The sequence below is a fragment of the Ranitomeya imitator genome, chromosome 8, assembly GCF_032444005.1.
Source record: "Ranitomeya imitator isolate aRanImi1 chromosome 8, aRanImi1.pri, whole genome shotgun sequence".
Classification (NCBI taxonomy): domain Eukaryota; kingdom Metazoa; phylum Chordata; class Amphibia; order Anura; family Dendrobatidae; genus Ranitomeya; species Ranitomeya imitator.
This window is the reverse complement of record NC_091289.1, coordinates 41,847,381-41,869,195: the sequence shown is the minus strand read 5'-3', so window position 1 is coordinate 41,869,195 and position 21,815 is coordinate 41,847,381. Positions and strand designations below refer to the sequence as shown.

Here is a 21,815-nt window from a genome sequence, read left to right as displayed (position 1 = left end):
TGATTAAAAAAAAAAATCACTCCAAACCTACCGGTTCTCTGAATGCTGAGCTCTGTATAAACCCCGCCCACACCACTGATTGGAGCCTTGTACACTGTGCGTAAGCAGAAAGCTGCCAATCAGTGGTGGGGGCGGGGTTACACAGAACAGAAGGACTACATGGCACGTGACACCTAGTCCTCTATTAATGATCTCCTGCTGATAGCAGTTTATCAAAACTACAGAAGGCAGCCCAATAAGTTACGCATTACTGGAATAGGGATTCACGTCATTATGCTGCTTTCAGATTAGGTGGGGAAAACCTGGTGAAATAATCCCTGTAAATAAAGTCCTGTAGAGGAGCTTTAGAATCTGCGCTGTAATGTATGGGATGAGTAAAGGTAGACTATTTTTTTTTTTTTTTTTTTTTTTTTTATTTTATTAAAACTACCAAAATGATATCAACCAGAGAGATGTGTATCTATTATTTTTCACCGTATGGTGTTTTTTTTTTTTTTTTTTTCTGCATTTTAATTTTTCATTAACTTGAAACGCATAGGGGTGGTAATATTCTCTCTCATGCTATGGCGCTGTGTTTTATCTCTTAGCAGATTGTTTCCTAACCCAAATAATCTAGATGGCAGCACGCCTTCATTACCATCGATGCGACGGATGCGAGAATCAGTCCGTGGCCCCTCAAGGTACATTAGTTGTTAGCAAGCACGGCGATTTTAGCTCTATTTTGGCTTTGGGCATCCATAATTCTTCTCTACATAGAATAATGCTATTTATATTGCATTATGGCACATTGATAACCTACTCCTATTCACAAAGTCACGGGCCCCATTCATTACTGTTTTGTGCATTTTTTTCATTATTTTCGCCAATTTTTTTTTTGTCTATTACGTGTCCACCAGTTTTTTGTTTTACTTTTCCAAATGTTTTTGCCTTTTGCCACAAATGTACCACAGTCCCTCTCCGGAGTGATTTCTTCTGCTCCAGTTAATTTTTGCATTTACAAAGTCACAAAAACTGCAACTAAAAGACAATTTTTGACTTTGCACAAAACATGTGAGCATAGCCCGATTCTCCTGCCATCAGGGCCAGGTTTTTAGCCTCCGTTACTTCCTGACAGTCGCGTTGGCTCACTTTTGAGTTTTCTTCCCTGGTCCGAGAACCTAGAGGGTCTTCTCTTCCCTCAGTGAGCCAACTCCTTCGTCCGTCTTCTGGGGAATAAAAAAAGAAAAATGCGGTTTAGCTTTCCTTAAGAAAAAAAAACAACTCTCTAGCGCCTTCGTAGGTATGCAGATTGCTGGAATCCATCCTTGTGGTCATTCTCCGTGTCCTTTTCTTTTCATCCAGCTCCCAGCACAGATATTCTACGCCTCACGCCTTCAACTTCACAACACCCAGTCCATCGTCAGAGTGCTCCCTTTCTCAGAGACAAAGGTCCACGTCCACCCCCAACGTCCACATGGTCAGCACCACGATGCCCGTGGACAGCAGAATGATAGAGGTAATACTTTTTCTCCCATTTCTTACGTGGCATTCATAAATGGAGTCCGCTACAAGTTGGTCCTGCAGAAAGTAGCAATAATATAAATATTAATATCAAAACATGGCTGTTTTGCTCCATAAAAAGCATTACTTTTAAAGGTGCAGTACGGTCTAAGAAGAAAAAGAATGGTGGCAGCGTGCTGTGCGCACACTGTCGTGATTCCCCGTGCTTGTATGTGTTTGCATACTTGTGGTCCTGTGCCGACTAGACTCGTTCTGTTCTATTGACAGAAGGCGCGTCAGACTAGTTGGCATGTGACTGTACACACTGGGAATCATGACAATGGGCATATTGTTCACTGGCATGATTTGGCAGTCACATGGAGACTGCAGACTTTTCTCTTTTAGACTGGACAACCCCTTTTATAGCCGCCTTGTATGACAACTCCTCCATATCGGAGTCAATGGGCATGCAGCACAGTTTCTTGGAGAAACTATGACTGTCCGACCTCTGTTCCTCCCTCTATACATATGCACGTTCTGAATGGGGGAGTACGTGTCTGCCAGACATATCCGACAGTGGATTATTTTCCGTGAGAATATAGAATTGGGCATGTTGAAAGATCCAAAAGACAGTAGCTGGTTCGCTGGTGCTGCCAAAATTATTGGATTCCGCCAACCTTAGTCTATGGGGTATCTTACACTAAAATCCGACTTTTACTTCTTATTCTTATCTTGTGTAGCGCCGTCTGTTTTTCTTATTTTCATCTTTCATTTCTTCTGACTAGAATAACTGGCTCAATACTTCTCCAAGGTCCAGATCCAGACGTTTTTGTTTGTGGGGCAGAGTAGGTATTTGTGGCTTTGGTTCTTGTAGTGTCGCTCAAGATTGAACTTCTGAAACTTTCTGGTCTTGGTTAATAGCTTGTTTATGTCAGTTCTAATCATGGCCGTGTCTGAACGTTTTTCCAAATGGAGACTTTTTTATTTTTGGCACCGGAGAAGCCAACCTAACAGAGTAATGTCTGTGTCCAACCTGTTGTAATATCACATTTGGACTGACCCGTTTTTCGGTTCTCCACCCGTCAAAGCTCTCTGGTCTTGTTTTGCATGGTGTACTGTTCTAAACACATTCTGTAATATGGCTGGAGAGATGGACGAGGAGGATAAACGTGACCGAGCCTTCTACTACTACTACAGCATGCAGCGTGTGCAACATCTAACCTGAGCTGTTTAACAAAAAGGGGTTTAAAGAACATGTGGCGCCCGTCAAAAAAAAACTAGTTTAAAGAACATGGCCCGTCAAAAAAGGAGTTTAAAGAACATGTGGCATTTGTCAAAAAAAGGAGTTTAAAGAACATGTGGCGCCCGTCAAATAAAAAAAGGAGTTTAAAGAACATGTGGCGCATGTCAGTATTTTTTTTTTTTTTTTTGTACCTGTACCCATCAGAATTTACATAATTGCAAGTTTGCTATCATAAAGTTTAGGCTAACCTCTTGGAAGGACGTTACATAATCCAGTAAAGTGAAAGAAATGTCAAAGTAACATTGCGAGCTGGTTCATTTTGAAGCTTTGATATTTTTAGAAAAAAGTTTTGTAGGGTTTTTTTTTATGTATATATATTTATTTTTTTACATTTTTCTAAATTAACGTTTGTTTAAAACTGCAGAATTGTAAATGATTTTGAGTCATTAGCGTTCGTGCGTTCTTCATTTCTACAAGTGCCAGCGTGACGTTGCATGCCGTTCTTGTTGCCGGCTAACCGACCTCCTCCATTTGCTGTCCTCCTGGGGACTTGTATTGATAACTCTGTGCTTTGTGTTGCAGGACGCTGTAAGGACACATAGTGAATCAGGTAAGGGAATCCTTGCCTAGTTATGATTGTGGATTATTTTATTTTTTTTTCCTGTCCTGCGCTAATCTTTTTCCTTTTCATTGTCAGGGAGCCCAAATAACATGAGTCCGACAGGATGGTCCCAGTCCAAAACTCCAGCTCCGACGCATAGAGAGAAATCTGCGGTGTCCAGCAGCCAGGAGAAAAATAAAATAGTGAGTGTTTTTGGGAGGCTTTGGACATGTTTGTAGAATAACATAAGTGTCCTTGTAGCTGCCATGAGGACCCAGGTGTGAACTGGATAGTAAAGATGTCACTGTTGCGGGAGGGTCACTGTTGCCGGAGGGTCACTGTTGCCGGAGGGTCACTGTTGCCGGAGGGTCACTGTTGCCGGAGGGTCACTGTTGCCGGAGGGTCACTGTTGCCGGAGGGTCACTGTTGCCGGAGGGTCACTGTTGCCGGAGGGTCACTGTTGCCGGAGGGTCACTGTTGCCGGAGGGTCACTGTTGCCGGAGGGTCACTGTTGCCGGAGGGTCACTGTTGCCGGAGGGTCACTGTTGCCGGAGGGTCACTGTTGCCGGAGGGTCACTGTTGCCGGAGGGTCACTGTTGCCGGAGGGTCACTGTTGCCGGAGGGTCACTGTTGCCGGAGGGTCACTGTTGCCGGAGGGTCACTGTTGCCGGAGGGTCACTGTTGCCGGAGGGTCACTGTTGCCGGAGGGTCACTGTTGCCGGAGGGTCACTGTTGCCGGAGGGTCACTGTTGCCGGAGGGTCACTGTTGCCGGAGGGTCACTGTTGCCGGAGGGTCACTGTTGCCGGAGGGTCACTGTTGCCGGAGGGTCACTGTTGCCGGAGGGTCACTGTTGCCGGAGGGTCACTGTTGCCGGAGGGTCACTGTTGCCGGAGGGTCACTGTTGCCGGAGGGTCACTGTTGCCGGAGGGTCACTGTTGCCGGAGGGTCACTGTTGCAGGCGGCACCAGTAATCGAGTCTACCAGTTTATGGAGGTGATCAGATAGAGTTGCCAAAGTCACATATGTAATATTGTTTGTTTTTACAGCGCTCTCGTGGGCAAAGAGATTCCAGTTACTACTGGGAAATAGAGGCAAGCGAGGTAATGCTGTCCTCCAGAATAGGATCAGGATCGTTTGGGACTGTATACAAAGGCAAATGGCACGGTAAGCATTGAATGGGTTCTGTGGGGTGGGGAATCTAATTTTTATTTTTAAAAAAAAATTTTTTTTTTCATTTGCCGCAAAATGGTGACACAAACACATTTTTTTTTTCCTTTTTAAAAAACGTATTTCCAATATTTTTTTTTCGCAACCTAAACTATAAAATAAAAGTATGTTATCATAAAATAGATATCTTTTCCCCCTAAGTTTAGTATTGTTGTAACTGTACTGACTTGAGAATTCAGAAGATATCCGGTTATTTTGCAAACATACCCACCCCTCAAAGAAAAAAAAACAAAAAAAAAAAAACACAATTGCGGAGAGGAAGAAAAAGGGAAAGAGGGGCTAAGGAGACCCTTTTGTTACTTTTGGGCTAAATTTGCAATACAAATAGAAAAAAGTATCATTAACCCTCCAGTTACCCAGATTACGATGAGTTTATTTATTTTTTTAAGAATTGTGAAGCTTTTTTTAATTTATTTATATTTCCAAAACACTATATAAAAATAGTACCGTGTATACTCGACTATAAGCCGACCCGAGTATAAGCCGACCCCCCCTAATTTTGCCACAAAAAAACTGGGAAAACTTAATGACCCGAGTATAAGCCTAGGGTGGACAATGCAGCAGCTACCAGTGAATGTCAAAAATAAAAATAGATACCAATAAAAGTAAAATTAATTGAGACATCAGTAGGTTAAGTGTTTTTGAATATCCATATTGAATCAGGAGCCCCATATAATGCTCCATACAGTTTGATGGGCCCCATAAGATGCTCCATATTAAAATATGCCCCATATAATTTTTCACAAATGCGAACTATGGCCCTCTGACCAGAGCGTCACTGCAGAGGACGGGGAAGATGCAGCAGAGGCGGTGGAACGCGGATAGGTGAATATCGCGCACTGCGTTATTCACCTGCTCCCGGCGCGGTCCCTGGTTCCCGGGCGCCGGAAGCTTCTTCCTGTAGTGAGCGGTCACATGGTACCGCTCATTACAGTAATAAATATGCGGCTCCACCCCTATGGGATTGGAGTGGGGTCCATATTCATTACTGTAATGAGCGGTACCATGTGACCGCTCACTACAGGAAGAAGCTGCTGGTGCCAGAGAACCAGGGACCGCGCCAGGAGTAGGTGAGTATGATTAGACAGCTCCGCACCCCCTCCCCTGCCGACCCCCTGGTATGACTCGAGTATAAGCCGAGAGGGGCAATTTCAGCCTAAAAAAAAATGGGCTGAAATTCTCGGCTATATAGTTCCTCCTAAGTTTAGCATTGTTGTAACTGTACTGACTTGAGAATTCAGAAGATACCCGGTCATTTTGCAAAAAACACACCCACCCCTTAAAAAACGAAACAAACAAAAAAAAAAAAAAAATTGCGGAGAGAAGGGGAGGAAGAAAAAGGGAAAGAGGGGCTAAGGAGACCCCTTTTGTTACCATTTTCTATTTGTATTGCGAATTTAGCCCAAAAGTATTGTTAACCCTCCAGTTACCCAGATTATGGTGAATTTATTTTTTTAAGAATTGTGAATCTTTTTTTTTTTTTTTTTTTTGATTTTGATTTCCAAAACACTGTATATAAAAATCTTGCAGTTTTCGCACTGACCAGATAGTCCAATATTAGTATTGTACTTCCTGTTATCAACAGAAGACTTTTCAGCAGTTTTATCATCACCACAGACAGGACTAAAATGACCACACCTGTATACATACCATAGGTTCTATCACAGCTCCCCTCCTCCTCCTCTTGACCTAAATTGGAGCATGAGCCGTAAAGATTTGTATACAGGTGGAAAGGGTTGGAGCCGGTCTATGTTCATGTGGCTGCTGAAAAGCACAGTGGGGCCGTTTCATCGAGAACAACTTGACGCACAATGCCAGTCTTACGGAAATAAAATTTGCTGAATTCATCAAGAAGCGCACATCACTTATGGTCTCGGCGCCTCTCTTCATGATGTGCGCTGCCCCAGAAATGCTACTCTGGTCAGTGAGTGGAGTAGCGTTTCTGTTGTAAGAAGCTGCTGCATTTTTGATGAATCTGATGGGCATCTTGCCAAGCTTTGCCCATTTTAGTGGAGCCCATTCAGAGGCTTTGGCCATCGGGGCATCCGTACAAAATTCCAATTTATAATCCATAAAACTTGGGCCCAGACCAAAACGCGTTGGAACAGCAAATAGATTTCTATACGTTACTTGTAGGGTTAAAGGAGTTGTCCACTACTTGGAAAATCCTTTGTAAATGATGTCATCCCCATTATAAAGTAATAATAATTAATAAAATATATACTCCACCCCCACACCAGCCACTTTTGAGCAACTTCTGCCCCGGGGTTCACATGACATTGACATGGGAGCCCTGCAGCCAATGAAGCAGCTGTTATTGGTCGTCTTCCGCTCGCAGAGGAAATTGACAGTGCGTGGAGAACCCCTTTAAATGCCAAATATTAAAGGGGTTTTGTGGTATCAGAAAGATCCTGTCCTTTGGCAATAGTTTCTTTGGAAGAAAACATTTTTTTTTTTTTTTATTACACACCCTCCCCAGGTCTTAAGCCGAATCTCTGCCGCCAGTGTCTGTCATTTGTATCGCTGAGGTCACGTCCGTAGCGGTGCAGCCAATCAGTGAGCACAGCAGCTTGTCCATCAACTCTAGCAGGGCCGCTGAGCTCAGGCCTGGGTTGCAGCGCTGCAGACAGTAAAGGGGGAGACTCTGCAATGGACATGGGGACAGTGAGTAAGGCACTACGTCAGGCACTTGTGTACGGTCAAAGCTTTTTACATTGCCCCCGGTTCTTATTGTGCCACTCGTACAGGTGGCAGAAGAGCATGACTGCAAAGTGATCCGGAGGTGAATTAATGTGCGCTGACTGCAGCGTGACGGCCGTCCACATTCACGTGCAATCACGGCGGTGTGTATTGTCAGAGCACCAATAACTTACAGGTGGAGAAGTCATGAGAGTCCGAACTCATCATCCCAGATCAACTGTTCATTGTAACGGATGTCATCAGCGCGGCGCAGACACCGGCTGCTCTGTGCTTCCCACCCGCAGACGACTAACAGATGTTACAAGTCAATAGTCGGCCAAGAAACTTCCAGAGTAACGGCTGTAGACGAGGCTGGGACTGGTTCAGGACAAGCACAACATCTCATGGAAACCACAGAGCGCCTGCTGGTCGAAGAAGTCCTCATTTATGGAGGAGCAACATTTTAGCAGCAGAAGCGGAGTGTGCTGAACTTGCAGGAGGCAGTGACCTGTCAACTCGATGAGAAGCGATCCATACTAGATCGCTCAGCGCACAGACTGCCATAGTTCTTAGCAGTGTGAATCCTGTTTGCACCTGGCAATGCACTGCGGAGAATGATGTTTGTTTTTTTTTTTTTTGCACAATCATCGGATGATCCACAGATTCTGTGTGCAGTGAGCATCCGCTACTCACAAGAGCGATCACTCACGCTGACATTTGTACATATTCTCATCCACCCTCTCCTGTCAGCATCGGCCGCCCGTAGCTTTGTGATCAATAGCCTGAAGAAGCATAGTTTGCCCAAAATGGCTGTCACTTGCCTCTTTATGTGACGACCACAATAAAGTGCTGCTGTTTTCACGTACTGGTGGTGAGTGACAGTCTCATTTAGCCTTTCATGCTTTTTTGCTCCCAATTTTGTAATCCCATGTGCTGCGAGCGGCCAGTGCTCATAGGAGAGGGATGAGAACTCTGCCCCCGCACACCGACAGTCTGTGCTCTCGGTTCCTGCAGTGTTGGTGCGTGCATTGGTCGGGATTTAGATCAGGCAGCGTTCTGAAGCGAGCGCTGTCAATCACTGTATAAGGAGCCGCAGAGGATGTTACCGAATTGAAGTGGTGGAACACTGCACCAAGCCCTTGACTATGCCAGGGGTGCACCAAGGACCCTTCATTTACAAATCTAAAAAGTATTTTGCATAAAAGTAAATTACTAAAATCTTGATTACCAGTATGTTTTTTTTTTTTTTTATTTATTTTTTTTTTTTATAGGCGTTTGTCCCTATACGAATGTCTAAGTGGTTCAATTTCTGATTTGGGGGGTGACTGGCTACCCTTAAGGAATTATCGGAACTGCAAGGACGTGTGCGAGATCAGCGGATATTGTACACCTGTCCTTGTTCCTACGAGTGCGGCAGGTGCCCAACGCCTGCCGATTTAGATTAACCTGTTAATGACCATATAGCCGTCACTGGTCGCAATATGGCTTCTATGATTTCTTCGCATAGATCGTGGCTCGTGAGTCTGGATTTTGGAAGCGGCTGCAGGGACTTCTGTTACTTTTACCTTGTCTGGTTCGTCTTGTTCCTGCTGATATTTGCCGCGTCCCCCATCCATTTACATAGTTGTACTCCTTCGCATGCACAGAGAAAAGTTAAAAAGTTTTGGCCGATGACTGTAACTTTGGGTGTTGCCTTCGAAGTGGGAATTACATCATACACATTCAGACTCGACGAGGAAATGGAGAACCTGACGACCGCTCCAGCGGACACATTAACTCCGTGTCTGCGCCTCCTCCAAAATCTTTGTGTATCGGAATCAATGGTGATTGAAAAGTAAAAAGTGTTTAACAGGCGGACAAATGTATGGAGATGCCTGGTGGATGTGATCACAGGTAAATAATAGAATGATCTGCGTAAAATTGGAAAGGAAAATGGTCCCCATTGATGAAAATACCCTTGTAAGTCTCTGGACACACATTATGGTGCATTAAAGGGTCCCTCCTAAATAAACTTTGTAGGGATCTAAACTTCGCCAGCCTGTAATTCTTCTTTTCCCGCTTGCTGACGCTTTGTACATTTTCAGAAACCCCCACAACCGAAGGCTGCAATTAAGGGGGGTGACGTTAATCGGCTAACACCTGTCTGCTGTGAGAGGGGAGAGAGCGCGTCTGGTGGTCCGGCTGATTTGTCCGAAATTTTGTGAATTAAAAGGATTTATCAGGTGACAACAAGTCTGATAACTTAATAATCCGTGAGGGTCCGACCACGGGGAACCGCGCAGATCGGCTGAACGCGGAACTTTTATCCCCATTGCAGAACTGATCAGCGCACGGTCGACCCCCCCCTCTCCGTTCTTTCTCTGAGGCTCCGCTCTGCTTTTTCCAGCAGCCCCACGGAGAATGAGTGGAGCGGTGGTTGGGCATGCACACGGCTGCTCCATTTTGTGAATAAAAAAAAAAAAGTCCCCTTTCTGTTGATCGATGCAGATCCATCTGGTCGGACCCTCGCCAATCAGCAAGTTGTCACCGGAGAACCCCCTTTGAAATAATACTGGTTACAAAATAATAGAAATGGGGAAAGTTTGTCTTGGTGGCTCCTTCAGACGTCGGTGCAAAGTGGTCCGAGATCAGACAGTAGTGCCCGCACTGGCTGCAGGTCTCCTGCCCCGAGCGTGACAACCTCATAGAGATCTGCGGTCAGTCCGAGCATTAGCGGTCCATTCTCAGGCTGATTGGCATGGATGTGCAAAACTGATACGTTCAGAATACTATTAAGACCACCATAAACATTAGAGCTCAGCTGGTTTTCACGAGATCGGCCATCCATAGTGTGTATGGGGCATCCTGACAAGTTATTTGGGGGGACCTATAAAATTGGGTGGTTGGACTTCAATCAATAATCCCATTCTAGATGACTCTCTCCCCATAGAGGAGTACTCGGCCGGACTGAGCCAAGCGTTCCTGTGTATGGAGGAGTTTGGGTAGATTGCGGTTTCCCACAACCTTTTCCCATTGTGTAGGGCTAGTCCTTCTCTCCACCAGCGTTTCGGACCTCAACAGATCCCCCTACTTATTTCACCACCGCCTGTTTCTGCTGCTCTGTAACTGCAGCCTGTATCAGCTGCAACATGTCAGTGCCCGGTGGGGTTCTTCCCACAGAGCGTTGATACAATAAATAACATACTATTTTAGCCTAACCTTCATAGAAGTAGGACAAGACAAACAAGGAGGTTCCTGACTAGTAAGAGGAAAAAAACAAAACAAGTTTGCCCGTCACCCAGTCAGAATGTAGTCAATGCGCTGTGCAAAACTGCGCTCGTTCTTCGCTTCTTATTTTATTAGTTAGGTTTTTATATTAATATTCCAGATCTATCTCGCACACTTGGCATTCAGGAGGGGTGATAAGATCTCGAGAAGTTCTGCATGAAAACTCCGCTTGTTTTGTTTCATTTGCACAGCGGTGAAAGTAACGACCAAGAAATTGGCCAATTCTTGAATTCACGACGCGGCTAGCGGAGCGCGGCCAAAATACGCAGTTTTGTAAGAAAGGACGTTTTGAGGGCAACGAGGCTTGTGACATCAGTCGGATTTGTGTCTCATATATATAAACCTTGAACGCAATGATCCTCTGGCCTCGGTTTCTATGTAATTTGCCAAAAATACCGAGATGTGACAGTAAACAGTGGCCGGATAATAACAGGCTGGAGAGAAGCCGGGGCACCGGTTAACTGTTTATGGTCTATAGGGAAGAAGTTATCTGGACAGATGTACACAGTTAAGTTGTGTTTTTAGTTTTTATAACCTAAATGTAAATATTTTGGGCTAAAAATATTTGCAGGAAAAAAAATGTCACCACTTGTCCTCCATATTCCACATTCTATAGAGAGTGACGCGGAGACTGAGTTAACTGGAAATCCATCAGTGAACTGGTTGTGACAGTCTTACCGGAGAGTTTAACGCTTTTTTTGTTTTTGTTTGTTTGTTTTTTATTTTGTCTTTTTCTGAGCTCTTCTCAGCTAATTTATGACCACATTAAAGTTGAATATGGCGGGAACCAAAGAGCCTGTAAAAGCCAAACTTTGTAATGAAACATTATTGTGAACCCAAAATAAAAATTGTCTCCAAACCCCTCTTTTTATTGTTTGCTGATTTTATTTCCCTACTTTTATCATATCGATCAACTAACTTAAAAGAATTTTCAAGTGTCTCCCATTCACTTAAGTAAACGGAAGGCAGGTTTTGGGAGAAAATTGGAATATACGTCCTCGTCCGGATTCACGTTCTTTTAGTGGCGGTGCTTTTTAGCTCCTTCTGTCGTGTGCAAAACTCTGGAATATTCAGAGAGTGATTTTATGGGTTAGTCCCTGTGACCTAAAACAAAAAAAGATCCAAAATTGAGAATTGTCGCTGGGCTGACCGAATCTGTATCGCTGGTTTAGATGATTCCGTCATCATTTTATTCTTCTGCCTTTCAGGGGACGTGGCGGTAAAAATCCTCAAAGTTACAGATCCAACCCCTGAACAGTTGCAGGCCTTTAGAAATGAAGTTGCTGTTCTCAGGCGAGTATCCTGAAAAATGTTAAAGCCCCATGCACATTAGGTAATAGTTGTAGCTTTCTCATATCCGTGGGAGGGACCGACAGTCTGCGTGGGGCCTCCTGAGGTTTCCCCCGACAGATAGTGTCCCGGGGTCGCACAGTATAATTTCGACACCAGATCCTTTTCTTATTTAGGAGATAAAGTTGCTGCCAGATCTGTTTGGCAGCGGCTTTTTCCACTCTTCGTTTGAAAACACATGAACGTTCAGCCCACAGGATGGTGGAGACTGGAAAGAGGGGTGTTTGCCAAGGGAGAACTCTGCCTTCAGCTATTTCTACAGCCAGTTTTTTTACCATTTGTTGCTTCCCCCAACTTACGGCAGTGCCGATTGCAGACGTCTAGGGGAGTTCAAGTGGTCCCCCCTACTCCGTTATACGGCATTCCTTATTACATTGCAATATCGCTAATGGAGAAAAACCCCATAATACCGCATCTAATGTAGCATCCCACAAAACATTATCTGTTGGGTTTACACAGAATAGAAAAAAGAAAATCTATGCCTCCAGAAGATGTGCCCAAATCTGTGCACAGTATTCACTTGTGAGTGTTACCCATTATTTTCTGGGTAATCTCGTCATGTATTTTCCCTTTTCATATTCAGTAGCATGATCTATGTAATTCGATGTTTCCTTTGCAGTCTCTCTACACGGCTGGTAATAAATCTACTGAAGAGAAGAGGGCCCAATACTGACCCTGTGATACCCCATTAGTACCGTTAATGCAGTTCACAAATTTTTTTTACCTACTTACTCATTCCCCCAGTGCATACATACTGATTTTGTTTCTTCTTTATATGTGCCATGAAAAAAAAAAAATGATATCCAATATCCACAAACGTACGCTGATGTGGAGGTATACATTTTTTTTTTGTAATTAACATAATCCCATTTAGCCTCCTATATAGCGCTGTATAACCTGTGGATCAGATGTGTAATATTTTATATGGCTTATGTGGAATCTAACAATTTATATATTTTTTTTTTTTTTTTACTCCTTACAGAAAAACGCGGCATGTGAATATCTTGCTTTTTATGGGCTACATGACAAAAGATAACCTGGCCATCGTCACTCAGTGGTGTGAGGGCAGCAGCCTGTACAAACATCTGCATGTACAGGAGACCAAATTCCAGATGTTCCAGCTGATAGACATCGCCAGACAGACGGCACAAGGCATGGAGTAAGTGTTCCTGCCGACCATCCTGCTGGGAGCAGTGCTCTCTCCTGCCTGTAAACACTACACCTCCCAACATGCCCTAACCACGACCGTATGGGAGTTGTAGTTTTAAGAGCGATCCAAAGGCGGCCGAGAATTCCCGTGGTGGTTAGCCATTTGTTGTCATTCCCACCCACCAGAGGCGGACAGATCATCGGTGCAGCCTGGGGCCCAAGAGGTCAGGGGCCCATTTATACCTCCAAAGCAGATGAAATGGTGCATTCTGATTAGCTATTGCAATGCAAAGGGCCCTTATCCTGTTTATGCCCAGGGGCCCTTATCCCGTTTATGCCCAGGGGCCCTTATCCCGTTTATGCCCAGGGGCCCTTATCCTGTTTATGCCCAGGGGCCCTTATCCTGTTTATGCCCAGGGGCCCTTATCCTGTTTATGCCCAGGGGCCCTTATCCTGTTTATGCCCAGGGGCCCTTATCCTGTTTATGCCCAGGGGCCCTTATCCTGTTTATGCCCAGGGGCCCTTATCCTGTTTATGCCCAGGGGCCCTTGTCCTGTTTATGCCCAGGGGCCCTTGTCCTGTTTATGCCCAGGGGCCCTTGTCCTGTTTATGCCCAGGGGCCCTTGTCCTGTTTATGCCCAGGGGCCCTTGTCCTGTTTATGCCCAGGGGCCCTTGTCCTGTTTATGCCCAGGGGCCCTTGTCCTGTTTATGCCCAGGGGCCCTTGTCCTGTTTATGCCCAGGGGCCCTTGTCCTGTTTATGCCCAGGGGCCCTTGTCCTGTTTATGCCCAGGGGCCCTTGTCCTGTTTATGCCCAGGGGCCCTTGTCCTGTTTATGCCCAGGGGCCCATGTCCCGCTTATGCCCAGGGGCCCCTTGTCCCGCTTATGCACACGCGGGGGGGCCCCTTGTCCCGCTTATGCACACGCGGGGGGGCCCCTTGTCCCGCTTATGCACACGCGGGGGGGCCCCTTGTCCCGCTTATGCACACGCGGGGGGGCCCCTTGTCCCGCTTATGCACACGCGGGGGGGCCCATGTCCCGCTTATGCACACGCGGGGGGGCCCCTTGTCCCGCTTATGCACACGCGGGGGGGCCCATGTCCCGCTTATGCACACGCGGGGGGGGGCCCATGTCCCGCTTATGCACAGGGGCCCTTTTGTGCATAAATCCCCAGCCTCTTTGCTCCGTGGGAACTCGCCCTCGCAGCTCTGGGATCCGAGTTCTTGGTGAAGACATTTCTTGATATTCTTGCTTGACGGCTCCTCGTGTTTTCTGCCAAGCAGGATATTTGCTGATTGTGCGCTGAGCGCCGGCTTTGCTCGGTGTGTGCCAGCAGGCAGGGACGTGTCGCAGCTTGTGTCCTCACAGTACAAGCGGTATAAAGGCACAATCCAGGCTGCGCAATAACGTGCACAACCGTCCGGCAGTTTGTGGAGGACAAGTCAGGTTATCCCTTTTATTTGCATTCATTCTTTCTTTCTTTCTTTGATGTTTAATGGCCCTTTGTTCTCTTGCAGCTATTTACATGCAAAGAACATTATCCACAGAGACATGAAGTCAAACAGTATCCTTTACTGGAGCGAAACGGGATGTCCCCTGTGTCAGGGGATAAAGGGTCCCTGAAGAAGTGCGGCACTGCCGGCCGGAGCAGTGATCCACGCCATATCCTACAGTCTCCTCCACCTCTGATTCTGTTCATTACTATACAAGGAGGTTTTGCTTTTAACCCCTTTAAAAGGGGAATGTGTCATCAGAAAATGAAGTGTGATGTGTTACTTGTACACCCTGTCAGAGGCCTCTCACCCAGCCAAATCCGATCTACTGCTTTGCACTGATGAGGGGCAAACACCCCTGAACATGTTTCTGGTTTGCCGCCTTAAGGATGAGTGAGCGTGCTCAGATGAGGTGTTATCTAAGCATGCTCAAGTGCTAATAGACTATTTTCTGGTTGCTCGAGTAATATGTTTGAGTCCCCTTGTCTCGTGGGTGATTGACATGCATATTATTCAAGCACGCCGAAGACACTATTAGCACTCGAGCATGCTCAGATAACACCAAATCCCAGCACTACTTCTTATCATAAGTCATGTGGCAGGTCACATTAAAGGGTTGATATAGACAAATAGGACTCGTGTAACACTGGCAATCCTATGTAGAATATTGATGGCCATGTATCGAAGGGCCATGTCCTGGGTTATAGAGGAAGTGGGGGTCCTAGCAGGGTCCCAGCCTGTAATGGCCTTATGCCCTCGTAGCAGAAAGCTTATTGTCAGCAATGTGGGAGATTTTATAATTAAAGGGGTATTCCCATTTCCAAGATCCTATCCTAATATGTAGTAGGTGTAAATAATAATAATAATGTTAGCTAATACCTCCATTTAGAAATGTAGTATAGTTCTTCTGATTCGCTATGTCGCTTAGAGCATTGCTATAGCTTAGGTGTCCATGGTTACGACCACTCATAGTGACAGTTCATTAATTGTTAATTGTCATAACCATGGATACCTAAGCTACTGCAACGCCCTGCACATAGTGTAAGTGATATAGATAATCATGAGAACTATACTACATTTCTAATTGGAGATACTTGCTAATATTATTATTATTATTATTATTACTACACCTACTACATATTGGGATATGATCTTGCAGATGGGAATATCCCTTTAAGGACAACACAGGATTTATTGAATTGCTTTCTGGAAAAATAGTATTGTGCTATTTTACTGTTGTCCATTACAATTAGCGGCTGAGTGATAAAACTCAAGTTCTCTTCATATACGGGGGAATCTTTACATCTCTGCTTTTTAACTTTTTTATTTTCCAGCATTTTAGGAACTACAACTCCTAGCATGCTGTAGGAGGCGGCTATAAAGGTGTGCTGCAGTAGTCATTTTGGTACAGATTTTGGGGACTCTGCTTTAGGCCAATTTCCGCGCGGCCATGTTTTCAGTCTGGAAAAAAAGCAGACCGTAACTTGGACCAATGTGTTCTGTGGGGCAGTGCAGACATGAGATTTTTTTTTTTTTTTTTTTACAAGTTAGGAAAAAACTCATCTGAGTTTTCGAATGAAATTTGGACATTTTTTTTTATAATACACTCGGCCTCGGGCCTCGCCATCTGCAGATGTTCCAGGTAGAAGTGGGAAGTCCGGGATTGGGCCTGATCGCGCGTCGGGGTGCAGAGCCGAGGTTGTGTGCTGATCCTTTACTGTGACACAGACATCTTTCTGCATGAAGGATTGACCGTGAAAATCGGTGATTTTGGACTGGCCACGGTCAAGTCTCGGTGGAGCGGTTCCCAGCAGGTGGAGCAGCCGACGGGGTCGATCCTGTGGATGGTGAGTTGTGGCGATGTCGCCCGCAGCGGCCGTGCGGTGCCCATGTGTTTCCTGGCTCACCGCCCGCTGCCCTACCGCCGGTTACTTGGTGCGATTGGTGTCAGAGTGAGGTTTGCATTGTAGGAATTCATCTCCACGTGAAGAGTTTGATATTAATCAGGTGTAAATATGGCGGCGTCTAACAAGATGTCCGGGATGTCACTGCTCGGCCCAGCAGCACTCCCACGGTCCCCACCGCTCGGTCACCGGTCCTGCCGGCACACATGTGGTCTCCGACCGTAGCTGGGACTCCTACTTGTGCGGCACAGGACTGAAGCGTCCGGCCCCAATCGTTTTTACACCAGGATCCTCTGCCAGGGAAGAATAGTGAGACCCCATATTAACGGAAATATGGTTTAGATAATGTATAAGGGTTTTGGGCTACATCCCTGGTTTTTGTACGTTTTTTTTTTTTCTTACCAAATCTTGGACTACCCCTTAAAAGGGAATTTGTTTCCAAGTTTTTGTTAGGGCAGCAAGATGTAGAGACAGAGACCCTGATTCCAGTGATGTCACTTACTGGGCTACTTGTAGTTTTGATAATCCGTTATAGATTCTGCAGATCTAGCAGTTCTCTGAATGCTGAGCTCTTCATAACCCCGCCCACAGCACTGGCTGTTTTCTGTGTACACTGTGCATAGGCAGATAGCTGCTAATCGGTGATGGGTTATACCAAGCTCATGAATGTAGAGATTTATATCACAGCAGGTTTACTAGTCCTCTATTGATGATCTCCTGCTAAGTGATTTTTTTTTTTAATTAAAACTACAGCAAGCAGCCCAGTAAGTGACACATGGCTGGAATCGGGGTCTTTTTCCCTGCATTTTGCTGTGCTCAGATTAGCAGGTATAAAGCTGGTGACTGATTCCTTGTAGTGCTGCGATACTTGGGCTTGTGTGTTCAGTTTGTCTGCGCTATGGAGCCTCTTCCCAGGTCGCTCGCTGATATTTCTGTGTTGCCTCCTCAGGCTCCGGAGGTGATCCGAATGCAAGACAATAATCCTTTCAGTTTCCAGTCGGACGTTTATTCTTATGGGATTGTCCTGTACGAGCTGATGACCGGGGAGCTGCCATATTCCCACATCAGGGACCGAGACCAGGTGGGTGCACAGACCGGATAACGCCATTGTCCACGGGTCGCCTGGAGCAGCCCGCTCCCATAATGGACGGCACTGCATGACTTAACCTTGGGTGCAGCGCCTCCTGCTGGCAGTGTGGCTGCAGTGTCATCTCGTCTGTAGCCCGGGGTTGCAGCTCTGCGATGTACGGACCCTGGCTGTAGTTGTGAGCAGGTGTCTATGCGGACATATTATGGGGCGGTGGCGGATATATTGGGGTCTCCGATGTACGGACCCCGGCTGTAGTTGTGAGCAGGTGTCTATGCGGACATATTATGGGGCGGTGGCAGATATATTGGGGTCTCTGCGATGTTCGGACACCGGTATCACGGCTGTAGTTGTGAGCAGGTGTCTATGCGGACATATTATGGGGCGGTGGCAGATATATTGGGGTCTCCGATGTACGGACCCCGGCTGTAGTTGTGAGCAGGTGTCTATGCGGACATATTATGGGGCAGTGGCGGATATATTGGGGTCTCTGCGATGTTCGGACACCGGTATCACGGCTGTAGTTGTGAGCAGGTGTCTATGCGGACATATTATGGGGCGGTGGCGGATATATTGGGGTCTCCGATGTACGGACCCCGGCTGTAGTTGTGAGCAGGTGTCTATGCGGACATATTATGGGGCGGTGGCAGATATATTGGGGTCTCTGCGATGTTCGGACACCGGTATCACGGCTGTAGTTGTGAGCAGGTGTCTATGCGGACATATTATGGGGCAGTGGCGGATATATTGGGGTCTCTGCGATGTTCGGACACCGGTATCACGGCTGTAGTTGTGAGCAGGTGTCTATGCGGACATATTATGGGGCGGTGGCGGATATATTGGGGTCTCTGCGATGTTCGGACACCGGTATCACGGCTGTAGTTGTGAGCAGGTGTCTATGCAGACATATGGGGCGGTGGCGGATATATTGGGGTCTCTGCGATGTTCGGACACCGGTATCACGGCTGTAGTTGTGAGCAGGTGTCTATGCGGACATATTATGGGGCAGTGGCGGATATATTGGGGTCTCTGCGATGTTCGGACCCCGGTATCCCGGCTGTAGTTGTGAGCAGGTGTCTATGCGGACGTATTATGGGGCGATGGCGGATATATTGGGGTCTCTGCAATGTTCGGACCCCAGTATCCCGGCTGTAGTTGTGAGCAGGTGTCTATGCGGACATATTATGGGGCGGTGGCGGATATATTGGGGTCTCTGCGATGTTCGGACACCGGTATCACGGCTGTAGTTGTGAGCAGGTGTCTATGCAGACATATGGGGCGGTGGCGGATATATTGGGGTCTCTGCGATGTTCGGACACCGGTATCACGGCTGTAGTTGTGAGCAGGTGTCTATGCGGACATATTATGGGGCAGTGGCGGATATATTGGGGTCTCTGCGATGTTCGGACCCCGGTATCCCGGCTGTAGTTGTGAGCAGGTGTCTATGCGGACGTATTATGGGGCGATGGCGGATATATTGGGGTCTCTGCAATGTTCGGACCCCAGTATCCCGGCTGTAGTTGTGAGCAGGTGTCTATGCGGACATATTATGGGGCGGTGGCGGATATATTGGGGTCTCTGCGATGTACGGACCCCAGTATCCCGGCTGTATTTGTGAGCAGGTGTCTATGCGGACGTATTATGGGGCGATGGCGGATATATTGGGGTCTCTGCGATGTATGGACCCCAGTATCCCGGCTGTATTTGTGAGCAGGTGTCTATGTGGACGTATTATGGGGCGGTGGCGGATATATTGGGGTCTCTGCAATGTACGGACCCCAGTATCCCGGCTGTAGTTGTGAGCAGGTGTCTATGCGGACATATTATGGGGCGGTGGCGGATATATTGGGGTCTCTGCGATGTACGGACCCCAGTATCCCGGCTGTAGTTGTGAGCAGGTGTCTATGCGGACGTATTATGGGGCGATGGCGGATATATTGGGGTCTCTGCGATGTACGGACCCCAGTATCCCGGCTGTAGTTGTGAGCAGGTGTCTATGCAGACATATGGGGCGGTGGTGGATATATTGGGGTCTCTGCGATCACCCCCATTACGGTTTTCTTTCCCCTTTAGATCATATTCTTGGTCGGCCGGGGATGTTTGGTGCCGGATCTCAGTAAGTTGTACAAGAATTGTCCCAAAGCCATGAAGAGACTCGTAGCGGACTGCATGCAGAAAGTCAAGGAAGAAAGACCCCTGTTTCCTCAGGTACGTCGGGCTGTCCTGTCACACCGAGGCGGTGGTCTTTGTACCGCCACCCCCTGATTGGGGGTGGTCTCTTGTCCTCCCATAAATGAAAGCTGATGACTACAAAATGGCGCCACATACTTCTTGTATTATGGGGTACACAGCGACTATTTTATGCCCCGTTATCTGGAAGAAGCGAGCAGAGCTTGTACCTCCATATAAAGCCATGGCCGAATGATCAGGGCGCCCCCTACTGGTCAGATGAATTCACTTGGCATAATGCGGCCCGTGCATCCGGAGATTTATAAATGGAGGAGAAAAAAAATGTTTTCTTAGAAAATAAAATCTGCTCAGACTGACGCGTTTTCAGTCTCCTTAATTCTAAGTGCATTAAGAAGGCTGGAAGTGCGTCAGTGTGCGTCTCCGGGGCCGCACGGCACCGTCTGGATATATTTATTGTACTTTTATATTTGTAGGAATAATTTGCTCGTGACATTTATTATAAAACAGTCAGAAGGGGAAGGGCTGAGATGTCGGCACAACGCAGAGGATCGCCAATGTCTGCCAGACGGGACATTGGCGCAGGAGTCCCCCACAAACATGTGAACATTAAATCTCATAATAGTAGTGGAGTGTAGCTGGATTATCTGCCGGCTAAAAAAATGGCCAGCAAAGTTGGGTCAAAGCCCAATTTCTCTCTCCTTAAACACTATACAAGAGAAACTAGTATAAAATATAACTTTTAATAATATATTTTTAAAAAACTACCCCCAAAAAAATATCCACTCCCTCCATGGAACCTGGTTGTCTGGGAATTAAGAGGAGATGATCGGTACCTGCACGGCTGATGGGTGAGATCTTTCCTTTTTTCCTGACCTTTTGGTGTAGTTGATAACACATGCAATCAGGCTAAGTAGTCCACATAGAGACGGTGTTTGTATCCCTCTAACAAGAGCATCGTGTATGATGCCGGGATTGATAAATTCACGGTCTATTTACTAATTTCTTGATTGGGCATCCTATCTAATCGGAATTGGTTATTGAGTAACTTTTAGGGACTCTGATCTATAAGAGGTACTATATCCCTATGATATGTTGGTCCGGATGGACGCTTTAGCTGATAAAGGGAGATTTTATTGTGCACTTTATCACGTCTTTATTTTTTTTTGGGGGTAGTTTTTTAAAAAAAATATATTAAGTTATATTTCATACTAGTTTCATACTAGTTTCTCTTAGCTGTATAGGGCTAAAAAAAAGGGAAAAATAAAACCGGTTTTTAAAAAATATAATAAAAAAACACCATAAATCGGAAAAGCAAAAAATGGTCTTCCAGAAATGCCGTATTTTGGTCACTGCACCACCCTGAAAAAAGGCAGTAAAAAGCAATCAAAATGTAGTTTGTACCAATGAAACCTACCTCTGTGCGCAAAACATGTGTGCGCTCACAGTCCCATTGGGTGAAAAATAAAGTTGAGTCTCAGAAAATGGTGGAAGGAACCAAATTATTATTATTATAAAAAAATATATATTTATTATATATATAATCTTTTTTTTTTTTTTTTTTTTTTTTTTTACAATTTTCCCCCAAAATTTCTAAGCCACTGAAAATAACAGAAAACAAACACATCGATTTGTGTTTGGTGTCGCTATAATTGTACAGGTCCCGGCAGGATCATATTATCAGGTTACGTTTTCCCGCAAATTAAGACTATAACAATGAAACCTAAAAACTGATCACAGAAGTGCGTTTATTTTTCACCATTTCACTCAACTTGCATATTTTTGTTAATTTTTCCTCTGTTTTCAGTGCATTACATGGTAAAATAAATGGTATCAAAGTCACAACTCGTTCCATTGAAAAAAAAATTAAAAAAATCGGTCCCTTGTACAGCTGTGGTGATGGAGAAATAAAAAATGTTATGGCTCCTTGAACGGGAGGAAAACATTAAAAAGGGGTTGTCCAGGGTTTAACACAACCATTTTCAATGTTAAAGGGACCTGTACGTTGTATGACGCGTCTAGAATGGGACCAAAAAAAGATAATTTTGCCAAAACCAGCAAAGAGGCTGTGCCGCACATACACAGATGTACAGTCATGGCCAAAAGTTTTGAGAATGAGACAAATATTAATTTTTCCAAAGTCTACTG

The 21,815-nt window shown here is 45.8% G+C and overlaps 1 protein-coding gene across 2 annotated transcripts in view; it reads left to right on the top strand.

Moving 5' to 3' along the window:
• RAF1 (Raf-1 proto-oncogene, serine/threonine kinase) overlaps positions 1–21,815 on the top strand; it is a 97,748-nt gene that overhangs the window by 72,980 nt on the left and 2,953 nt on the right. Inside the window, exons 6-16 of one of the 2 annotated variants that reach the window (XM_069736787.1) lie at positions 591–680; positions 1,342–1,495; positions 3,305–3,332; positions 3,420–3,526; positions 4,371–4,488; positions 11,706–11,790; positions 12,830–13,006; positions 14,514–14,560; positions 16,218–16,336; positions 17,343–17,474; positions 19,554–19,688. In XM_069736787.1, the coding sequence (XP_069592888.1) occupies positions 591–680; positions 1,342–1,495; positions 3,305–3,332; positions 3,420–3,526; positions 4,371–4,488; positions 11,706–11,790; positions 12,830–13,006; positions 14,514–14,560; positions 16,218–16,336; positions 17,343–17,474; positions 19,554–19,688 (1,192 nt within the window). Of the gene's footprint in view, positions 1–587; positions 681–1,341; positions 1,496–3,304; positions 3,333–3,419; positions 3,527–4,370; positions 4,489–11,705; positions 11,791–12,829; positions 13,007–14,513; positions 14,561–16,217; positions 16,337–17,342; positions 17,475–19,553; positions 19,689–21,815 lie in introns of both variants that reach the window. The other variant, XM_069736786.1, reaches the window with a different exon arrangement.